The sequence below is a fragment of the Alligator sinensis genome, unplaced genomic scaffold (genome assembly GCF_000455745.1).
Source record: "Alligator sinensis unplaced genomic scaffold, ASM45574v1 scaffold150_1, whole genome shotgun sequence".
Classification (NCBI taxonomy): domain Eukaryota; kingdom Metazoa; phylum Chordata; order Crocodylia; family Alligatoridae; genus Alligator; species Alligator sinensis.
In genome coordinates, this window is record NW_005841840.1 from 5,133,083 (window position 1) to 5,156,195 (window position 23,113).

General features: G+C 43.5%; 2 protein-coding genes across 2 annotated transcripts; one reads left to right on the plus strand and one right to left on the minus strand.

The window, feature by feature from the left end:
* Window positions 1-7,260: 7,260 nt before the first annotated feature.
* On the minus strand, window positions 7,261-14,840 carry LOC102385320 (caltractin). The gene is made up of 5 exons (XM_006015623.2): window positions 14,729-14,840; window positions 12,245-12,400; window positions 9,869-9,997; window positions 9,628-9,765; window positions 7,261-9,413 (listed from the first exon to the last, which is right to left on the minus strand). The coding sequence occupies exons 1-5, from the start codon at window positions 14,729-14,731 to the stop codon at window positions 9,324-9,326; spliced, it is 516 nt and encodes a 171-aa protein (XP_006015685.1). The 5' UTR covers window positions 14,732-14,840; the 3' UTR covers window positions 7,261-9,323.
* Window positions 14,841-18,318: 3,478 nt separating this feature from the next.
* On the plus strand, window positions 18,319-22,798 carry BBS12 (Bardet-Biedl syndrome 12; the record flags this gene model as incomplete). Its single annotated transcript, XM_025204731.1, has 1 exon — window positions 18,319-22,798. A coding segment is annotated over one exon (2,184 nt), but the record flags the coding sequence as incomplete, so codon positions are not given.
* Window positions 22,799-23,113: the final 315 nt, after the last annotated feature.

The following is a 23,113-nucleotide window of genomic DNA, read 5'->3' on the forward strand; positions in this document are numbered from 1 at the left end:
AATCAGGGAGATGGTAATGAGCTATGAAGTCAATTGACTCTGTAAGCAACCTAGCTTTCTATACATCTAGCACTTGTGTCTTGTGAGGAGCACAATCCTACTAGTGTGTTAAGCATGCTTTGAAAATGCTTCCTTGATCACACCCCAGAAGGTACTCAAATGGAAGGATGCCCATGGCTGTAACACAGAGCCAGAGACTTCTGTTACTTTAAGGAGAAAGTGCAGCAGGTCAGCCTTGCCATGTAAGCAGGCAGCTGAGCAGGAGGTAGCTGGCTGTGGGGGGCAGATGCCAGGCAGCATGAGAGTAAAGACTGCAGACAGCTGGGTTAAACTGCACCAGGGAGAGGCAGGCTGACCATTAAGCCCAAGGAGAAACCCCTGTGCTTAGTTAGGGAATCATCTGACCAAAATGGGCAGTGCTCCAGGGCATTTAAGCCCAGCACCAGAAGCACAGCAGCCAGTCTGGCCCTGTATGCTGCAGGGAGCAGTTTTCCTGGCAAACACCCTAGTCACCCATGAGAGCTGACAGCTGAGAACTCAAAGGGTGGTAGGGCTTCCAGGATGGCATAAACCCAGAGTAGGGGAGGTTTTCTTATTAAGAATAGTATTTGCTTGTATTTGTGTTGTGTTTAAGTTGAAACTGGAGGACTGGATTGTGGCTACAGGGGCAGCATGGAGGCCACAGGGGTGTCCAAGAGGCACCCTGCATAAAGCCCAATAAGGATTAGGGACCATAAGGGGGAAGAGTGGCACCAGCACAGCACAGCTGGCCCAGAAGGCTGATGGGTGCATAAGCAGCCTTGCCTGGGCCTGGGACCCCAGGGGCTTGAATGACCTGAGAAGGGCAAAGCCAGGGTTCAGGGCCCAGGCACCGATGTGCAGAAAAAGGCTGAGGCCAAGAAAGCTGAGGCAGAAAAAATGAATTGTGGCTGGAGGGCAGCAGCCAGAATAATGGTGGGCTAAAGCCAAGAAAGCAGAGGCCCCTATAGGAAGGTCCAGAAAATTGTCCAAATAACACCTGCGAGGCATGGGCATGGGTGCAGGGAAGGATGGAAGCCATGATTATTGCCCCTAAGGCAGCTTGTGCCCGAAGGCACAGATGGGCCAGGGGGCCATGACTCAGAGGATTGAGACAGGTGCCAGTCAGGCACTCAAGACAATAAGTAGCTGAAGGACTGAGGATCACTTTGGGGCCCTGGGGAAGCCCCTTAGGTATTATTAATTATATTAAGGTGTGAAAGATAGGTAGAATGGGAGGGTACCCCAAAGAGCCAGAGTGGGGCAGGAAGCGCTTGGCCACCAGAAAGCATCATGGCTATCTCTGGGGCTTTGGTCCTGCTACAATGGCTTTAATCCTACTCAGCCCTGACAAGCTTGGGGCAGTCCTGGACACACACAGTGACATATTTCTTGCTACCTAGGAAATTAAAGTAAAAAAGTTACAAGCACCTATAGAATTTAAGCACCTCGACAGTTAGGCAGCAGCCCTTTGAGGTTTTCTTTGATTGCAGCTTTATAGACATAGAGGCCTAAATTCCACCTATGTCCTCTTTTAGATACACAGATCCTTTATGGATCTAACCCTACATGCCTGTATCTGCTTCTGAAGTCCCCTGGTTTCCATCAGTGGGCAGGCAGAAACCACTAAAGTCACCATTTTAAGCTAATGGTTAAAACACTTTTATTTTGGGGCAGGAACATGAGTCCATGCTTCCCATACCTGAAGATTGCCCTGAGCTCTAGGCTATCAAAGTGAGTATTTTTTATTTCTACCATTGAAGTGGTTCCATTTAACAAAAATACTTAAATTTTCATTCTGGAAATTTTCTCCCCGCAGAAAGTTGGAGAGCAACTCTAGAGCCCAGGGTGCATAGATTCAGCTCCCAGTCTCTGCTCTGATGGTTATTTAATTGGTCATACCATGTGGAAGAGTGCCAGCAGGACAGCCCCCATTAACTGTGCCATTCTCAAGTGGAGCTAGGTAAGTTTTTAAGTTTCTTTATTTTATCTCTTATCTTAATTCTCAACCGAAGTGGTTTTTCAAGCTAATTAACTACAGCATAATTTCCCTATTCACTGGTTGCTAGAATCTATAGGGGAAAGAAACATCACACACGTTTAACAGCAGTAACCTGGATGCCCTCTAGTGAGATCATGTTGAGCTCCTGTATCTATCAATGTTTTATTCTCTTGCAAAACAGAAATGAGGGATTGTACATTTGTCCTTAATCTCAAAATTTAGAACAATGTCCTCCAAATGGGCTTGTTGTGGAACAACCTTTTTGTGCAAAAATGGCTCTCTTGATCCAAGGTTGTCTTCTGTTCATTATAGGATTTCTTACATGTGGCCTCCAATTCTTTCTGATAGAACATATTATCTTTCAGTCTTGACTGCCAATTCCTGGATAGGCTATCACTGTTTTAAAAACTGAAGTTGGCCTCCCAGGTGAACAACTAGGAGGCAAACCCACAAATTAACTTCAGTGTCTCAGTTTATCCCATCCCATAGGACAGATAGTATGGCTGTCAAAACCAAAAAGCTTTGTAAGGTTTATGTCAATTAATTCATAGAGAAATGTGATTGTGAGCTTTTGTTGTGGCCTTAACTGTTTGGTTTCTTGCTTTTAAGTGCTCACATTTTGTAAATGTGATAGGCAACTATGCTTTATTTCTGTTACCATTTTTAACTGAGTTTTGAAGCTACGTTTTTTTTACTTACAAAATTGGGAAACCTGTTGGGTTTTTTTTTCAGCTTCGCTTTTTGAGTAGGAAAACATGTCATTTTTAAAAACATGGTAGAGAAAAGGTTAAGCTCTGAGTGAAGAGAAATGACCATATTAATAATAAGGGGAAACCAAAAAATATTTGCCTCCCCCGTCTGAAATTGTTCTGGGAAGGAACACAAATTCCAGCCAAAATGAAATATCTACAAGCAATACGTCAATCCAGTATGTTTGCAAAAACTCTTCTGGCATTCTCCTTTGCTCAGGGCAAGAAGGATTTAATCTAGGATTGAAGAATGTGTTTTTCCAGCAGTTCCATTTCTCAGTCCCAGAGAATCATGTGTCATTTTCAGGAAGTAACAGTTTCTTTAACTATGTTCCTAGTTGTGGGCTAGAACACTGTCTGCATCTATTAGAAGCATTTATTTAAAAAGAAAACAAACCCCTTGCTAAATATTAATTGATGTAATATTTTACATGGATTAAACTGTGAGGTTGCCTGGGAGTGAATGTTATACATTTAAAATATTATGAAACATGCAGAGACATAACAGGGCAACTTTGCCCCCTGAGCAGTGGGCAGCAGCATCATACAGGGAAGCAGGAGCTGTGCTGGTGGTGGCACAGACAGCTGGCAGCTGTGGTATTAGCCATTTTTGTGCCCACACCTGCAAGTTGGTGTCTGAGGATGTTGCTCTGGTCGCCCTCCCTGCCTCTTTTCTCCTCCCACCCCACCCCATTGGCCTCATCCTTAGTTAAGCTACTGCAAGCATGTATCTAAGCATTATAAATAGCACCTACTCCCACCGTTCTAAAATGATAGACACATTTCTAGTGCAGCTAGAGTACGGCAACTCTTAGCACTCAGCTACTGAAGGACCCTTTATGTTCCTCTACAGCAGGGCTGGGCAAAATGAGGCCCGGGGGCCAGATGCAGCCCACCAGGCCATTCTATCTGGCCCATGAGGGCCCCCCCAAAATTAAGAAAATTAATATTTATCTGCCCCTGGCTCCCTGTCATGTGGCCCTCAATGGCTTGCCGAAACTCAGTAAGCGGCCCTCCGCCCAAAAAAATTGCCTGCTCCTGCTCTACAGCTTGAGGGTCAACCAAAGACAACACACATCAGTGTATGGGGGCTGACTGTTCCAACCAACATATCCTCTGTAGTTACCTACAACATGACTGCCAACAAAAGCCCCCCACTTTGCACAAAGATAGCTAACACCAGAATGTGAAGGGTATAAAGACTTTTGCCCAATGGTTTCTATTGCATTCATGGCCCCTCTATACATGCAGGTAAAGGTGCAATGGGATCTAATGCACAATCCACACAGTCGTGCAGAGGTACGATTATGAGATGATGCATTAGATCCCATTGTACCTTATTACCAGCACAAGGGGAGCCTGGGATCACGATCCTGGGCACCCGCAGCTCTGAGTCCCCCAGCTGATGGGGTCTGGTGGGGCGTGCATCGAGGGACAACGTTCCCTGCACTGCCCCCGCTGTGAGCAGCATTCCCTGCACTGCCCCTGCTACAAGCCCTGTAGCTGAAGATGCCACCTCCACTTGGCCACATATTCAATTAATGGTATGACTAGAACAAGCTACATAGTTATTACTCACTTTTGTAGCATAATGTTTTAGCGTATTGATTGTTTTATTACATCATGTTTTATTGGTTGAATGTGTAGCTGGGTCACAACTTATGGCACGATTACCTGGTTAATCATGCCTTAAGTGTAACATATGGGGGGCCCTAGGGGCAATTCTCCATTTGATATCAGTTTGGACACTCTGACATCCAGTCGTGCTCCCAACAAGAAGTGTTGTATCGAATATTAGATTCAGATTAGGCAGAATGTAGGTGGCTATGAATATGGTCAGGCACAATTATGCCAAGATAAAGATGTATGCGTCGGGGGAAGGGAGGATGGATTTGTGTCCATTTCTATTCCATGAATCTTGCACTCTTGGCTGCAAAGAGACAGCTTCAGCAGAAGGAACTGAGTGTGCCCCACTATCCAGCCTCTAGCCTGATGGCTAGGGTACACTTCTGGAAGGTGAGAGGGTGGGTTTGAGGCCCCTTCAGGCTAAGAGTACTCTGAAGGCCAGGCTTCCCACTTTCTGTGCGAGTGCTACCCAGTATTACCTAAGTGGGTGACAACACAGCCATTGCCATCTCCTGCTGGTATGTTTTGACAAGTAACAAGTGAGGCCGTTAAATGTACTCAAAGGAACAACTTAAGTAACAAAGTCCAGGAGAGGTTTCAGCCTGTGAATCCCAATCTCACATGGGCTTCTACCTCAGGACTAGAGATAATGTAATGCAACTCAGAGACAGAGGTAGTCTTTCAGACGCATCCCTCCCTGCAGCATTTCCAATTGGTTAGGTTAGACACCCCTCATTCAGCATGCTGGCTCTTGTGAATCCCACCTTTAGGCATCTCACTCTCCTCATTCACTGCATAGATGATTTATAAGCCTAAATTGTGTTTGTGATGTCCCAAAGCTGGATGCCCGGCCAGTGAGTACCACTAAGCCTAAGCCCCTTTCTGCATCCAGGCCAAAGTCAGTAACTTTGTTTAATTTAAGTGCTGTATAAGAACTAGCTCAACTGTTATCCCAAAGCTGGGTCATGCATCCATTTAAAACAGTTAAATCCCCTTAAAGCCTGAACAAATAGTGATTATTTTCAAGTTGGATGGAAGTGGTTAGGCAGAAATCTGTTTCAAATCAGAACATATTTTACCAGACCTGGAAGTTACCTCATTTGTACAGTTTTCTATTTGTAGTGTTAGTCTAGGAAAATGTTTGTATTTACTAAACTTTCCAAGCTAAGTCTGGATTTTACAATGGAAGGTGTTTGAAACTGTAACTAAAAACTTATGGCTGTCAATAATACTTTTATATCTACATGTAATCATTTAATTCATTTTAGTTGAATGTAATCTTAGAGGATTTTTTTTTAAAGAATTTCTGCTGTATTATCCAAATATCATGGACCCTGAGTAAAATCCTAGCCGGGCAAAGTCAATGCAGTTAAGATTCAGAGGGGGACCTAGGCATTGTGATGTCTGACTTCTAGGCATCCTGCCATCTAGTAGAGTTCACACCTCCAGGTTAGACATCCAAGATCCCCTGTACAGTAAATAGGGAAAGTCAGACACTGAAAGAATGGGATTCCCAGGAGGTAGCAGTCTAGGTTAACCACTAGGGAGCTGCTGTGAAGAAGGGTGGGTCTCAGCCCTACCTTTCAATGGGGGGAGGTCTTTTCTTCACAGCCATAAACCTGCTCCTGGGAGTTAGGTGCTGAAGCCAAGTCAGTCCTTTTTTCCAAGAAAACAGAAGAGGTGGTGCTGCTGGTGCAGGTTGTAATGCTCCTCATTACAATTAAAAACCCACTTACTAGAGTGCCCACATGGAATGGGGTTCAAAGCCATCCTTCACTGCCTCATTTGGAGCATGGACCTGAATCCAGGCTTCCTTATTCAAAGAAAAGTGCCAAAACCACTAACCTATTGGGTATATGGAGTGGGTCATACTGTCTTCCTGAAGTGGGTCACTCCTGATTCCTGAATTCTAGACTCAGTATGTAAAATATTTTAATATTCATTGAAGTAGAGACTGGAACCAGGGTCTTCCAGGTGAGTGTCTTCACCATCAGGCTAGAAAGTTGTTCTCACTTTTTTTCTTTGACACACTGAACAGTTGGACTTAGGTGCCTAAAAGGGGAGTTTGGGGCTAAGGTGTCTTACAAATCTAGCCTTGTGAAGTTTTGTCTTTAACTTTAGTGGCAAAATGACCAAATATATAGAAACATGGATTATAAAATCCTTAAAGGAACAAGAATGGACTGGTTTGAAATATTTTGTGTAGAACCATAGTTGTTTTACATAGTTATTGGTTGATAAAGATACTATTTATTTGTCATTTTCAGACATAGTTCAGTATAGTGTGCAGGATGTCCCTAGAGCTGCACTTTGCCCTGTCATGAAACAGCACAAGACTGTTTTATAATTGTTAACACACTAGAAGAGAGTCCTAAATTAGCAGCTGTGTAAAACTCTGGATTTAAGAGGTTAATTAACAAGCTCATGCCTTTATAGCTAAGATATAGACTTACTGGGTAAGGCTGTGTATCTTTTTCCTACCTTCAGAATTGTAAGTAATGGGATCAGAGCAGGAAAAAACTAAATGCACCACACGTAAACAAGAGTCATTACCCTTTTCCTGTTGAAGTAATCAAAAAATTGTACAGTCAGTCTACCAAGTTCTGGGATTCCCCATAGTCTTGTAGAAGCTCAAATTTCCCTTTCTCAATAAACTGGGTTAGTGTAAGAAATTTTTAATCAGCATGCTAGGGAAAAAAAACCCCTATGTTTAACAGAACATTTTAATGCTGCATTTTTTTAGAAAGAGTTACAAAATTGGAATGAAAAGGTAGTCCAAAATTGGCATATTCACACAAATTGTTGATATATAGACTGTAGTGCAAGTTCTCATATTAAAACATGTTGAATACAACACAAGCACTATACTTGCAAAACACTTTTATTTCATATTGTACAGTTAAAACATACATTTTTTAATGTTAACAGTACTGGAGGACATAACTACTGCAACTGAAGAGGTTAGCAGAGGATTCGATAACAATATTTTAGTTCACAAAGAGGTTTTGTTCAACACATTTGGTTTTCCATAGATTTAAGCCAACCTCTTCATAGGCTGAATGTGGCCTATTCAGAGAAAACAGCCAGCTGTAGAAAAGATAGAATGATTCGAACAAAACATGCCAGTGCTGCATCTGCAATTCAAAGGCATATATATTAACTCTCCCCAAATCCATACCTGGGACTAACTCTCCCCCCCGAGACAGGGCCAGATTATGACATGCTGGGGCCCTAAACTATATCAAACTATATCAAACTATAGCATTACCAAATCCAGCACTTCCCCCGCCGCTTTGGGACTGGCCGCCGCTCCACCCCTGTGGGTCCAGAAGTGGCAAGGGAAGCTTGCACGTAGCTGCTGCCACCTCCATTAAGCACCCCGCACCGCTGCTCTGAGTGCAGCTGGTGCCCTGGGACCAGCCACTGCTACTCCACCCCTCCCCAGCTCCATGACTGGCCGCAGTGCCGGTTTTAAAAAAACGGCATTTTCAAATTTCCAGCACGTGCTCAGGACTGCTGGGTTTGTGAGGTTTTACTGTATTTTTTTTTCATATTTAGAGACTTCTCATAATGTGAGGCCCTAAGCTGTAGCTTACTTAGCTTGTGCCTAAATCCAGCACTGCCCTGCGGGGCCTCGCAGCTGCTTGCAGTTACTTTCCAACTGCAGAGATGAGGAAGGAACAACTCGCAGGACCTCATCATCATAAGTTTCAATGTTTTACTAGACAAATCTTCTGGGGAGTGCTTCCTTACTGTCTGTTAATCAGTAGAGCCATGAAAAAGGTAAGATCTTGACTTGTCTTGGAGACAATATCCCCTTTTGTCCCCAAATTTTTCTAATTATCATTTTGCGCGAATGTCAAACTCTCCCTTCTGAGCTCTGTTTTTGGAAACTGTAATTGAGAAGCACATAGCTTAGGTTGTACAACCTCTTTATAGTTTTAGCATGCTGATTTTACATTGTCCTATGGAATATCCTTCCTTGTGGAGTAAGTCATCAGATGACATGGTAAGCATCATTTGTCAGATATATGCTTGTCCTAAGGAAGTTAAGTGTGGCCAGCCAGTAAGGCTTAGAAACTGGCAATACATAGAGTTCCCAAGGAAGTAAAAGTACTCCCATAAAATTAAAATACAGTTCCTGCATGTACGGAAACGCCACAAAGCTAACCGGACCTGAATTTCCTTGTTCTTTATATCTGTATAGTGCGACAAATTATTTCTCTACTTTAAGGTATGATCAGATTGTATAAAAGTGTTTCTAAGCTGCCATGGCCAATGTTTCCTCAGGCATGTACAACTTTGGTTTCGGTGGACCCTAGAACTGAATTTCACTTTAAGTACTTGAAGTAAGAAAATAGCAGGAACTCAAAGCTTCAAAAATTAGTATCTTGCAATAAAACAACTATTAGTCATACAGTAAATTTGGACAATCCAAGCATGGAAGGGTTTTAGGTTTGTTTGGAAGTCTAAGAAATATTGAAAAGTCAACCTGGTCTTCCCTAGACTTGCTGGAAAACATCTGTACTGTGGCTCCATACTTTAAATGAAGGTAAATGATGCAGAATCCATGGTGCTGAAACAATATACATTTTTCCCCCAAAGTGTTTGTCACTGAAAGTGTTATTTAAAAAAAAACCGCAACAGACAAAACCTGAACCCCTCACAACTATTATAGTCTACATCCACCCTCAGCTTTCACCTTTGTAATATCTCATTTTGCTTGTTTTTCTGTCAACTAGAATCATCCTACATAGGGCCTCAATTTTAACAAAACAGATTCTACTGAAAAACAGCAAAACAAAAATGCATCCTTTCAAGCTCTCCTTAGATTTGTGAAGCATCATGAAAAAGGGATGTAAGTCAGGTATTTTCTAAACCTTTTGCAGATCACATTTTAAAATAACTCTGAGAGAAGGCAACAAACATTAATACAAACTAGTTTTCTTCATAATCCTCAAAAATTCCTGCTCGTTTACTTCTCCATCTCCATCTCTGTCAGCTTCTTCAATCATTTCCTGTAAAGAGGTGACAACCAGACTCAAAACAACATCTTTCACTTGCTTTAAAACTTATGAAAAAACATTTGAAAAGTAAACAAGCTTTTGCTGAGATTTTTGGTAATGCATTTAATTCCAGAACTCTTACTAAATTTACTGAAACTATACTTGTAAAGGTATGAAGATAGACCCAAAGTTTGCTGGGAAAATATTGGTGAATTCCAAAATTTACCTGTAGCTCTTCATCTGTTAAATTCTCTCCCAGCTCCTTGGCAACTCTCTTTAGGTTTTTGAAAGAAATCTTTCCTGTCCCATCATCATCAAATAATCGGAAGGCTTTCAAGATTTCTTCTTTTGAGTCTCTCTCACTCTGAAATGAAAGTGAAAGGAAAAGAAAATCCTACTATCTAAACATCCTTTTTCAGCATTCCTTTATCACATTAGGTAGTCTGAAAAATCAAAATGATTCCTACCATTTTTTGGGTCATCATAGCCAAAAAGTCTTCAAAGTCAATGGTGCCACTTCCTTCTTTGTCAATATCTGCTATCATTTTTTTAATTTCTTCTTTCTTTGGTTCAAAGCCTAGAGCACGCATTGCAACCTGGTTGAAAGAGCAATTTCATTTATGTATAGAAGATACCAATAGAATTATAACAATACCATTTGCATTAAACTGCTTCATTTTTGTCTCTCCAAATTATAAACATAAAGCTTACAAAGCATAAAGAAAACCCTTATCGTTATTTTTCATTATTGTAGTTATTAATAGTAGTAGGGCTTAGTAATCTTAAAACTCAGCAGTATCTCTTCTGTACCTACTTCAAACAAGCGATTTTCTCCTTTGGAGTTCAGAGCAGGGTTTGATGATTGTGTTTAGTACTGTAGTAAGCATTTTCAATCTATTTTAATGTACACAGTTATTTTCAAGATATTTCACAGAAAGACTGAATTATCAAACCAGAGACTTGACCCTACCCCCACTAGAGTCTATGGCAGAACTTCTACCACATATCAGTGGAACTAGAATCATGTAAGTATAATAGTTATCGGGTTTTATAACTCAGTTGTGTAAAAACAATTTAAAATAATCCCCAATACTAGCTCTAGACAGGAAAGGAAACAAAACTGGAGTCATGTAGGTATTCAGAATCCTTAAATCTTGTCAGTGTCCCAAACAAAAAAACCCAACAGAATCCCTGCCTTTGACTCTTACAAGGAGTGTCTACACATGCATTTACATCAGCTTAAATTTACTGTGCAGTAAACTACTGCACAGTAAATGGGAATAGGCCAGCATCTACATGTGCAGGCATTAAAGTGCATTAATGCTATGTGTGGACTGACTTGGGACTAAAGTTAGTCCCAAGTCAGTACACAACACACAGTGTTAGTATGCAGGAAGGTGTCTACACTTGCGTTACTGCGCAGTAAGTAATCAGGTGTAAATTTGATACCTGCTCATGAGAGTATCAAATTTAAGCCCAAGTCAGCATAAGTCACCATAGTTACTGTGCAATACAGGCATGCAAGTGTAGACACGTGCCCATACTGCACAGTAATTTCATGAGAGTATCAAATTTAAGCCCAAGTCAGCATAAGTCACCATAGTTACTGTGCAATACAGGCATGCAAGTGTAGACACGTGCCCATACTGCACAGTAATTTTGGTTACTACGCAGTAAGTGCACAAGTGTAGATGCGCCCAGAAAGTACAAATTTTATGGCTGCCATAAAAAAGGCAGAGAAAAATCTGTTCTCCCTTGATTACAGATGTCAGGACTAGAGGCAGTGGGTCTAAGTCTCAGGAAGAGTTCTTAATTGCAAGAGCAGTAGGGCAGTGGAAGTAGATGCTGAGTGAGGTTATTACATCTTTTTCCCTTAAGGCACAGATTGTCAACCGGGGGTATGCATACCCCAGGGGTACTTGGGAAGGCCCTAGAGGGTATGTGCAGGTGGGCAGGGATGGAGAGCTGCCACCCACCATCCCATTCCACTGCCTCCCAGGACCAGGGTTAGGTGAGGGCAGCAGTGACCCTCTGTGCTGCCGCTGCCATCCACCACCCTGCGCCACCCCACTCCATGTTTAGCCACATGCCACCCCGCTCCAGGTCCAGCCATGCACCCCCCCCACGTGCCACCCTGCCCTCCCACTTCGCGTCTGGCTGCCAGAGGTACACTTACTAAAAAAGGCTGAAAACCCCTGCCTTAAGGTTTTCAAAAGGAAGCTAAATGGGCATTCACCTATGGGATGGTTTAGAACAGCAAATACTGCATCTGAGCAGGGGGTTGGATTAGATGGGCAGGGCCAACTTGTGACATAAGTGCCACAAGTGGCACAGGCAGCCACTGTGTGCGGCACACAGCAGACTGGGAAGGAGAGAGGCAGCAGGATTTTTGTTGTTGTTATAGAACAGGAAAAAAAATTAAAATCACTATAAATGCCTCCTCATTTCCCTTCTCCCCTTCCCCACTTCCAAGGAAAAACCCAGTCCCTGAACTGCTTTAGAAATAATCCGATCTACTACATGCATTCATGATGTTACAAAAGAAATATGTTGTGTTTTACTGTTAGCTTAGAAGCAGGTTAGTTTCTCCATTAGTTTTAATATTAATGCAATATACTCATTAGAATATTCAGGCCCTGCTACCCAAGGTAATTGGGCACTAGAAGTGTTTTACATTGGGTACTCAGAAATTCAGCTGTATTTACAAAGTGTAGCCTTCATATACCAGGCCATTTCAGATCATATTTATGACTATAACATTTTAAAACTGAGTTCAGAGACCGAAGAGGAAAAGATGTCAAAAAGCACAATTTTGCCAATAAATGTAATGTAAAAGGACAGACCTTCAGTTCTTTTACATCAATGCTTCCAGATCCATCAGTATCAAATAAATCAAATGCTTCTCTGATCTCCTGCTTCTGCTCTTCTGTTAATTCAGGTTTCAATCCACTTTTCTTCCGCTGGACTGCACCCAACCCAGGTTTCCTGTAATTAGAGGCCTACAAGACGTAGGTGAAAAACAAAACTTAAGTAAAAAACATGGTTTTTTGGAAAAACAAACCATAAAAGTACCTACAGTAGTGCAACTGTAGGGAGAGCTGGGTATCTGCCCTGGCACCAACTCAGAGCAGGTGCCAGTATGGCCCCTTCCCTCCAGGAGTTTTTACTACTGCATGTGTCACCAGGCCATAGGAGCCATAAAGGTGTAGCCCCATGCCCATTAGTAAATCAGAGAGGGGGTGGGGGTGCCAGGTAAGCTGAAGTTGTGTAGGGTGCAGCCCTGCACCCAGAAGTGTATGGGGAGAGGGGGGAAGGAGTGAACAGGGCACCAGAAACAGCCCCTTGGGAACCTGTGCCTCTGCGCCAGAGCACAGGGAGCTTGTCCCTTTGCTACAGCAACTTAAGCCCATATTGCTACAGCAAGTGCTGTAGGTGTAGCAGCTGCTGCTGGAGTGCAGAGAGCAGGGGCAGTTAAGATCCCCCTCTCCCCCAGATCCCCACCCTGCTTTCCAGTGGTCAGCATAATCTCTCCCACAAACACCTCTGCCCCAGGCACTGAATGATCTCCCTGCATGTCTGAGTACCTAGCAGGGGCAGAATTGACAGAGGACTTTCTTTGCTGCAACTGCAGGAAATTGGGTCTTTGGTGGCTCCTCCTCAAAAATCCTTTTGCTTAGACTACCCCAAGACAAACAGAGAAAGTGCTGGGCTTTATGCATCACAGCAAAAGCAAAGTAACTAGATGTTTGTACTAGAAGGGTCGGTAACTATACAGTGTCAACCCACAAGCAGTCATCTTTCAGTCTCGGTGTTAAGGTGCTACTGAGATGATTGAGCATGTTGTTCTCTCCTGGCTGTCACGTCAGACTAAGTTCAGATAACACAGCACTGATTTAGCCTTAAAATGAGAAGAACACAGAAGCTATGACTCTGAGCAAGACGTCTCCATTCCTGTTCTCTTTGCACAGAAATACAAGTCCAAAGAAGCAGCTGTCTACATTTTACAGCTTTGGCAGCTGAATGCCAGGTCTCTTGGCACCAGCATGCACATGCAGATGCCCTCTGTGTTGGCAGAACCTTCCGCCCTGCTCCCAGTACCCTGCCCCTGCAAGGCTTCTGCTGCCGTCCAGTTGCCATAGACACACTCTTACACCTTCCGCCCACCTCTGCAGTCTACAGTAAGCTCCAATGCCTGAGACAGTGCAAACTCAGTGTAGACTTAGCCTCAGGGAGCAACTACATTGCAGCCAAAGTAATGACAGCAGAATAAGTTACCTTAGGGTATGTATGCACTAAATCAGCTGCTGGGGTATAGGCAGCAGCACAGCCAAGGAAGCACAACGCTTGTTGTGAAACCCAAGCAGGAAGCACATGAGGTCTGTGCTCACCTCTCCATTGTGTCCATTTGGGAAGTACTTGGAGGCCTGCCCTTTCTCTCAGAGCAGCCCCAGAGTGTCTGCGATCTGTACGCTGCTTTCTGTGCTCCCCGTGGGGCTGCCAAAACCAGCAAATGGCCAGAGTCTGGTGTCTGCCACCACGACCGGCTTAAGCCGTCATGACAAGAGAGCCAGGCCCCTTTGTGATGTGCCTAGTGGATCAGGGGTTTGGGCCCATCTATCAGCCTCCCATAGCTGGGAAACAAGGTTCTTTGGGTAGATGTGATATCTTTTATTAGACCAACTAAGGAGTTGGAAAACTTGTTCTTTGCAAGCTTTTGGGTACAAACACCCTTCTTCTTCAGGCACAGGGAGGGTCTGCTGGTGTGGAATAGAAGCTGCCACAAAACACCAGCAGACTCTCTCTCTGCCTGAAAAAGGATGTTTGTGCCCAAAGGTTTGCAAGGAAAATGTTTTTCCAACTACTTAATTGGTCTAATAAAAGATATTGTACCATTACATTTACCCAAAGAACCTTGTCGGCTTATGTCCTTAGACCAACACAGCTACAACCCACACTCCCCATCGCAGGGAAATACAAAACTCTAAAACTCGGTTCAGAGGCGACACCTTTTATTAGACCAGCTGAAAAATAGCAAAAAAACCCAAACAATAATAATAATAATAATTTTGTTTTTCTTTGCAAGCTTCCGAGCGCTCAGCTGAGTCCTGGGGACAAGTAAGATGAAAGCTGTGCCAGGAGTGAGGTACAGCAGGTGCTGGAGGCAGGGAGCCAGCCACTGCCCACGGGCCCCACCAGCGAGTCCCAGCAGCCGGCGGAGGTAAGAGCTACCCCCTCCGCTGCAATATTATATTACTACAATATAAGATTGCAATACCCCCTCCCCAGTCTCCTGCACTCCGGGCCCGGGGCGGTGCCCCCCGACTCACCATGTGCCCGGGCTCGGGGCGCAGGCGGCCTCTCTTCGCGCCAGCGTCTCCGGGCAGCGCAGCCCGGCCAATGGGCGAGGAGAGCGTTCCACAGGGCCCTGCCCGTCTCTGTCCCCCGGGCCAATCAGGCGGCGCGGGTCCTTTGTGGCGTCATAGAGACCGCCCACGGGGTCAGTCTGGGTCGATACACAACGCGCCGAGGCGTCCGTGTCCCGGCAACCGGGCCCGCTGCGGAGCGGCTGCGCAGGCGCGGCGGGACCCCAGCGCGGTCAGTAGCGGGGCGGCGCGGTGGGCCCTTGGGTGCTCGTTCGCCGGGGCGCGGCCGGGCCCTGCCATCCCGCCCGGGGCCGGCCCGGCCTGGGCAGCGCGGCGCTCCGGAGCTGCTCACTGGCCCTGCGCTGCTCAGTCCCGCTGGGAGACAGGCACTGGGGCAAGCTACAACCAAGGAAGGGGCACAGGACTGGGCTGCACCGTATGCACTAACCCGTGTGTGCGTGCGTCCTCCTGAGCGAGCTTCAGCTCACGTGTTATATGTAAGTGTCTGTATCTGTGGGTATAAACGCACAGGCGCACACATGTATATGCACATAGAGCTGTGTGTTATATGCACACGCACAGAAATGCCAAACTCTAGAGCTCTTGGTTCAGAGATGATACCTTTTATTAGACCATCTAATTTTTTTTGTGATTTCTTAACATTTTCGGCAACCTTTCGGGCACACGCACCCAGAGCCGACCCCAGAGAGGTGCAGAGCTCGAGGCAAATCAGCCTGTGCGGGGCCCCTTTAACACTGCACGGGGCTCTGGGACCCCCGTAAAGGCAGGGCACAGTGCTGTCGCAATGAAATTTGGCGCTGCACACCCTCCATAGGCAAGCCGCTCAACAGCCCAGTGGAGGTGGGGGATGGCAAGGAGCTGGATGCTGCTTCTGCTGCATGGGGCTGAGCTCCAGGCAGGCCCCACAGGAGGGGCTGTAGCCGCTTTGCCCGGCTCCACAGGGCCCCTAAAGTGTGGCGCCCGGGGTAGTTGCCCCAATTCGCCCTACCCAAGGGATGGCTCTGCATGCACCCTTTCTCAGGCTAAGGGAAAATTAAAGATGGTAAAAAGTCCCCGGAGGTAGAAAATAAACTTCATTTTTGCACAGAGATACACATACATGTGCATGCATGCACACACGCGTATACACGCATATGTATGCACACATATATAGGTACTTATACATGCACGTATACACACTGCAATTGATTTAGGCCAGGATTTGTGGACTAAAAAGCCAAATTAAGGAGCTTCTTGTTTTTCCCCTACTAAAATGAACCAGCCTGAGAAATACCACAGACTTCAATTTTAACTTGCAACTTGTTAACAGTTATAGAGACTGCATAAAACTTGGGAACAGTAGTATGTTAGTATGTCAGTAAAACTAAATCCTGTAAGACACGCCATTAAATTAATCCTATTCCATGACCCAAACTTTCAGGGAAGTAACATGTGTTTTACCATTGCATTGGATCATAATTTTGAAATAAAGAAGTAATAGTGACACTGGCAAATAAAATTGTTAAGGATTCCAGTAATGAAACAGGAGGGTTGTTTGTGGGAAACACTGATAGGGACACGTAGCATGACAACCTTAGATTATTCCTGTGATAAAATGCCAAGAAAAGTTGCCAGACACTTAGATCATTTTTTTTAGTTGCACATTTGTTTTTCTCCCTCTCTCTCTCTTTCCCAGTTTCAGAAGTTGAAAATCTTACTTAAAAAACCACTAATTCCAGACAATGGTAGAATAAAATCATTTTTATCAAAGAATCAGTGATTCTTTTGGAACGTCAAGTCTAAGTAAATTAAAAGAAATTTCTGTTGGCAGTTGAAACTTGAATGGGTCCTTCTAGTTTTAGTTCTGAGGCCCTGTATTTTTGGCTTACCCTTGTGGCCTGCAAAGGTACTTTACAAATGAATCTGAAAAGACTCTTTCTTCATACTTGTAACGATAGGAGAACTGGCCACTGAGTAAGATGAATAGCTCCCATGGAAATGTGACTGTCTTTCTTAAAGCTCTGTTTACAGTCAGCAGCATCAGTAAGGGTGATGGTACCTTACACGTGGGTCTTGAAGAACTTGCTAGTTGGTGTTTGTGTGGAATAGAAAAGGAGTTGAAAAGAGGGCAGGGATGGAAAATTAGTAAAGATAAAATTTATGGGGAGAGGGGGCCCTGAAGACAAAACCAAGGAGGAAAGACCATTGGAGAGATGATGTGGTCCAACCAATAAACAACAAAGGAATAGCTATAATTATTGTAAATATTAATAGCTACAATTTATTGTCCAGAGGAAAAGTAGGTGGGAGTCAGAGGTAATAGATCTGGATAAGAGGGGCTTGACAAGAAGTTGGGGTTTATCTGTTTACAGAGTTATTTGGGAACAGCTTTTCATTTTATATTCTTATATGTTAATCTGAATAAACTGAACTTTGATCTTGGACTGCATCTACGTGGAGACTTCTCAGGAAAGTTACGTTCACATTTTCAGTTAATTTAGTTTAAAGCAAATTAGTAAAAAAGTATAATCCTAGTTTGGAGGATCATTCAAAAGAATATGGCCATATTTCACTGTACCTTAATTAATGTGGTAGGAAGTATCAATAAAGGCTGTGGAGAGATCAGTGGAGAGGATTAATAAGGAAGGAAAGGTATTCATTTTTTTCATGTTAAAATTAAGTTGTTTTAAAAAAAAAAAAAGTTCACTACTCTAAACAGTGTCTTTGTCCAAAGCTTAAAAGACTGTTTCTTCATACTTGTAACAATAGGAGGACTGGCCACTGAGTGAGATGAATAGCTACCTGGGAAATGTGATTGTCTTAAACTCTGTTTACAGTCAGTGGCATCACTCAGGGTGATAAGACATAAAGGGCATTTATACAGATAATTTTTTTTCCTGTGATGCACTGGAGATCTGCACGCGAGCTAAGGTGAGCTGCGCTGTGCCGCGTACAGTTGCGTAAGCAGTGAAATACGCATCAGCATGCAGAAAATGCAGAAAATGGTGGTGGGCGGCGTGCTTTTGAACTAAAGCACCTCCGAGGTGTTTTAGTTCAAAAAGCACACTGCTGCCATTTTCTCAGCGCTTGCTGATGCACATTTCACCATTTACACAACTGTGACGCTTGCATGTGTAAAAATGCCCCAAAATAATAGCAGTTGCACATGAGTTACGTTTCCTGCCCAAAGGACTTTGTGTTCTAAATAAGACAGACACATGCATGGGATTAGATGGCACTGACTAGAAAATGTGGGGATAGGAATGATGTGGGAATAAGAGGAAAGGATAATTTATGTTTATTTTTGTAAAATTTGATCTGCTGTAAAATATTTGATAGCACAAGATAAAAGGCCTTTAATTTGGTGGAGGAGGGGAGTATTCTTTGGTAATCTTTGAATAACGCAATTTCATGCTTTGAACATGAATAAGGCAAATATGCACAAAGAGTATCATAAAATATCTGCTTACAGTGTTATACCATTAACATTTTGGGAAGTATGGAGTTCTGGAAAAAAAGGAGCAACAACCCTGTGTTTTATTCACAGATGTTGACTGGTGGTCATGGCTTTCAGAAACGTGAACCGAAGACGACATGTTGGACTTCAGCAGCTTTCATCATTAGCATCTATAGGAAGAACGCTTTTAGGGCCACTAAAATCCTATAAATTTATTGTAAATGAAAGCACTAATGAGAGTGTTTTGGCTTGCTCTGTAGTTAGACTTCTTGAAAGTCTGGATTTAACTAGTGCAGTGGGACAGCTTCTTAATGAAACAATTCAGGCACAAAGCAAAGAATATAAAACTGGGACAGCTACTCTGTTGTTTCTTGCTGGTGCCTGGAGCAGTGCTGTACTTGAATGTCTTCAGCAGAATGTTCCTGTTCCAGTAATAGTATCTGTGATGTCTGAAGGATTAAATTCTTGCAGTGAAAGAGTCAAGTGTCTTCAGGTCTCAGTACATGATTTATATGAAGGGCCAGATTCTGTTCCCATTCAGTCAAATTTTAGCAGTGCTAGACCCCAGATTTTTGAAAATAAAACTCCCAGTGCTGGGTCTAACAGCTTTCTGAATCCTTTTATGCATTTTCACAAAGATGTTCCTGTAACAGAAGAAGAATGTGTTCCAGAAGGTCCTTGTTCCCATGAAGCAAACACTTGTGATCTTCATAACAGATGTTTGAGTTCACCTACATACACTACAGGCCGTCAAATGCACTCAGCAGTTGGACCTGTGGGTGATAAAACTATGCTCTCAATTCCTGGAAGCAGTTCGATTACATCCAGCTGCAACAAAAAAAGGTTAACTCACAGTAGACACTTTAATGCTGTAGGAAAAAAAGGCTCTCTGCTCCATGTAGGCAGTTTTCAGGGGAATCCCATCGGACCTTCAACACATCACTATGAATGTAAAGATTTTGGACAATTAGCAATGGCTCTGAGCCATGGAAATAAGGCTAGCATGAAATTGGTACAGGATATTGTTAGATGTCAGCAATGGAAAACTAATCGCACAGGTTTGTCCCAATTTAATATTGAAGAAATTGTGACATGCTGCTTACCGGGGGTGCCTGAAAGTTATTCTTGTATCTGTCCAGGGTATGTCACATCAGTATCTCCAGAGAAAGCCGCTGTTACCAAGCAGCTTCAGGGCCGACTGCTTCAGATGCTCCTCATAGACGGTGACCTAACTGAAAAGTATCGTCATTTGGGATTTAATAGACCAACTAATGTAAAGACAGTATCAGAAAGCTTGGGTGTACAAGAAAGCAGCTCAGGATGTTCATGGACAAGTCGTATGTTAGATATTTTAATGCAGTCAGAAGTAAATTTAATTTTGGTAAAAGGAAATGTGTGTGAACATCTAATGGAAAGATGTATCCTAAATAACATTCTTATAATCAACCCAGTGACTCAAAATGTGTTATATGCTTTTGCTCGGGTCACAGGAGCAAAACCTGTGACGTACCTCACCCAAGTGAACAGTCAGTGTGTGGGAGGTGGTGTCGGGGTGGATTTCTGGAGAACTGGTGAATTGAGTACAGAGGAATTGGAGAGCAGGATGCTTATCAGTATAAAGGCTGAAGGAAGTACCCTGGTAACAGCTGTGCTTAGTAGCACGGTGATTTCAAAGATGCAAGTCATTGATGATCAGTTCTGGACTTGTGCTTATCGACTGCAGCATGCTTTAACTGATGGGAAAGTTTTTCCTGGAGGTGGTGCAGTTGAACTCTTCTGCCTCAGTCATGTTCAGAAGCTTATAGACCAGGCTTTAAATCAAGGAAATAAAAACTCTGCAGGAGAGTTTCACAGTGCTCCTTGCTGGATGGCAGAATCTTTGGCAGAATTTAAACCCCTTGTCCTTAAAGCTCTAGCAAGTGGTTGGCATAAGTACCTTTCAACAGTCTTGTGCAACTCTGCTAATTACACATCAGAATTTGAAGCAAGTATCTCTATAAAGCAGCATCTCAAAAAAGTGACAGGCTGTGGCTCTCCTTCAGCATATATACTGCAGGAGTTTAATCTGAGAGAGGTGGTGGGCAAAGTAGGTCCTGATCCATTAACTAAATGCATGGAGTTTGTACAGGTTTATGACAATGTGACAGCCAAGTTGGAAGCGTGGCGGAGGGCTCTAGACTTGGTGCTACTGGTGCTTCAGACAGACTCTGAAATTATCACTGGTCCAAAGAGAAATGAGTTATTAAGTTCACCTGTGTCAAGTGAATTCATATTTATATAGGATTGCAGGCTCTCTTTATGGGTCTGACTACTCAAACTGGTTATATCAAAGGAAACGAGGCTGTATGCTTACAGCATATTAGCTACCCTGTGGCAATAGCTAGTAATGGTCTCCTGACATTTTTTGGACTTCATGAAGACCTCCATCAAAAGCAGGGAGGATAAGTACATTGAGGGAAGCTCTGCTTTGTGTCCTATGTGTATATTAGAGAAAGGGGCCCTGTTGGTGCAGGTCTGCCAGGGACTAATTGGTGACAGCTGAGGGAGAACTGCTCTTTAGATATCTGGATAGGTGCCAAGTATGCTTGGTCCTTCTCTTAATATTATTTCTAGATGAAAAGATTTAGCACCTGAATCTCATCTTGCCTGAATCTGGAAGAATAGGTCTGTAAGAAGTGGCATAAGGGTGAAAACAGACATTACCAACAAAACTGCTTGGCTTTGGCAGGATGTGTCCCACCACAGCTGATCTGCTTATTGGATGAAACACATGTTGCTTGTCCTACATCAGACCCAGTGTCGGACACCAGAAAATGCATTCCTTTTGCCCTGGCATTCCCAGCATCCCACGCTGCTTTGTGCCTCCTTGCTGGGACCTGTGCCGACCCATGCCTCACACAGAGGGATGGGTTGACATGGATCTCACTGCAGGGCAGCACAGAAGTGTGGGGCAGCACAGGATCTGGGCAATCCTCTGTACCCTGTGCCTCTATGCCAGAACCCACGTCTCCGTGTGAAGCACAGGTTGGCATGGTTCCTGGCAAGGAGGTGCAGGGAGGTACAGACCCCAGAGAACTCCTGGTGCTCCATGCCTCCATGCTGGTACCCAGGCTGGGTTCTGCATAAACCTGTGCTTCATGCAGAGGACCGGGTCAGCATGGAGTGGGTCCTGGAGTGGAAGCACGAGGCACCAGGAATTCTCTGGGTCCCATGCCTGCACACAAGGACCTACGTGGGCTTTTCCTGCTTACAGAGATGTGCCCCTGAAGATCCCAGGGCAGGTCTCTGTAAGTGGGAAACCCTGATTTTCCCCACTTTCAGAGAGACACCCTGAAATTCCTCAGGCTGCTTTTCTGCAAATAGGGAAAGCCAGACTGGTGTCTCTTGGGCTTGGCGGGCTCGATCCTACATGGGAATTCCCAGGGTGCAAAGGATTGGGCCCCTCAAGGAGCATCTGGCCAGGGTGGCTAGAGAGAGTGTGGGTAGCTCCAGGCTGCCTGCACTCCTCAGCCACAGAGCAAATAGATATCCCATGCAATAAAGTGGCAGTATTTTACACAACCTTTTATCGCAGCCATGAGTATAGTACAACAAAGGGTAGGGATGTCTATTTGCTTTCCATTTGTACTGCTGTAAACATTTTGATGGCAGCACAAATGCAATATCTTTTCACCCCAAGACACTCATGTATTGACTTGCATTTGGAGGAGCTGTGAGAGAAAACTTGAGTATCTGTTCCCAGCCTGCTCCTAAGTGTTAAAATTTAAAAAATATTTGTGGAAGGTTGCAGAGGACAATACATTTCCCTAAACACACAGGAAGCCATTTGGTAATATTCCAAGAACAGCACAAAGAGCAAGGTTGATATTTCTATCCTCTCCCAAACATAGTCTTGCTTAGGGACTGTGCATATCCCTAGGTATGTCCTTTCATTTTTGTGTTCTTGCATTCTCCAGCTCCTTTGTAAAATGCTCTGAAATATGCTACATAAGACTTGTGTAGTGATTCAAAAGTTAATGTAGTGTGGTAAAAGAGTGTCTCAGGAAGATAATTTTTTTAGATTTATTTAAAAAATGGTCATAAAGGGTATCTGCGTTATTTTGTGAGTCCACATTATTATCAATAATTCACAATCTCTGTGACTGGAAGTTGTTTGAAAGAATCATATGGTGCATATTTATCACAGTATTGTAAAGAATTCTGTATTTAATGCCTCCAATTCTAAAGGATAACTGAAAAATATTGCATAGCCATTTGTATGCTCAAAATGTATGTAAAATTAGAATGTGTGTGCACAGATACGCAGCTTACTTTGTACTGTTTATAAATAGATTTCAAACCCATACATGTACCTACTGCAAATACAAAGTTTAGAATCTGGTCCTGCAGTAGGTTATACCTGGGAGTGCTCTACCTCATGGTAGGCATTCATATGAAGAATCAATAATTTTTTATTATGAGAATATCATTATAGAGGCTGTCAAAGCTTGGTATAAATTTACTTTTAGTTTGAAGAGGAAAAGTGTATCCACATTAAAGTATTACCTGTTTGGTAGTTTCTTCTTGGTTCTTTCTGATTACCCCATTTAAAATTAAAGGCAGCTTTACAGCCTGAGCTCTGCAATGCTTTTAATATGGCTGAAGACTGAATTTGAGGCTGGCTAATTTAGGCAAGAATGGTTTTACCATGCAGTAACACATTGCAATCAGAGCCAGAAGGCAACTGGAATTAAGTTGCAGCAAAAAAGTATAAAACTATGGAAAACTGTTTCTGAAACTAATACTTTTGAGTCACCCATAATGGTAAGTGCCTTCCATTCTGAGTGAGAATAGAATGGAAATATAATGTAAAAGGTAGCGCTCCAGCCGGTCCCTGCTTTCAAGAGTTTTTC

Excerpts from the sequence above, each read along its gene's own strand:
- LOC102385320 (XM_006015623.2), bottom strand. Across the intron at positions 9,998-12,244 it reads TTGATGTAAAAGAACTGAAG|GTTGCAATGCGTGCTCTAGG; the intron begins GTCTGTCCTTTT and ends TCTTTCAACCAG. Across the intron at positions 9,414-9,627 it reads TAACAGATGAAGAGCTACAG|GAAATGATTGAAGAAGCTGA; the intron begins GTAAATTTTGGA and ends ACCTCTTTACAG.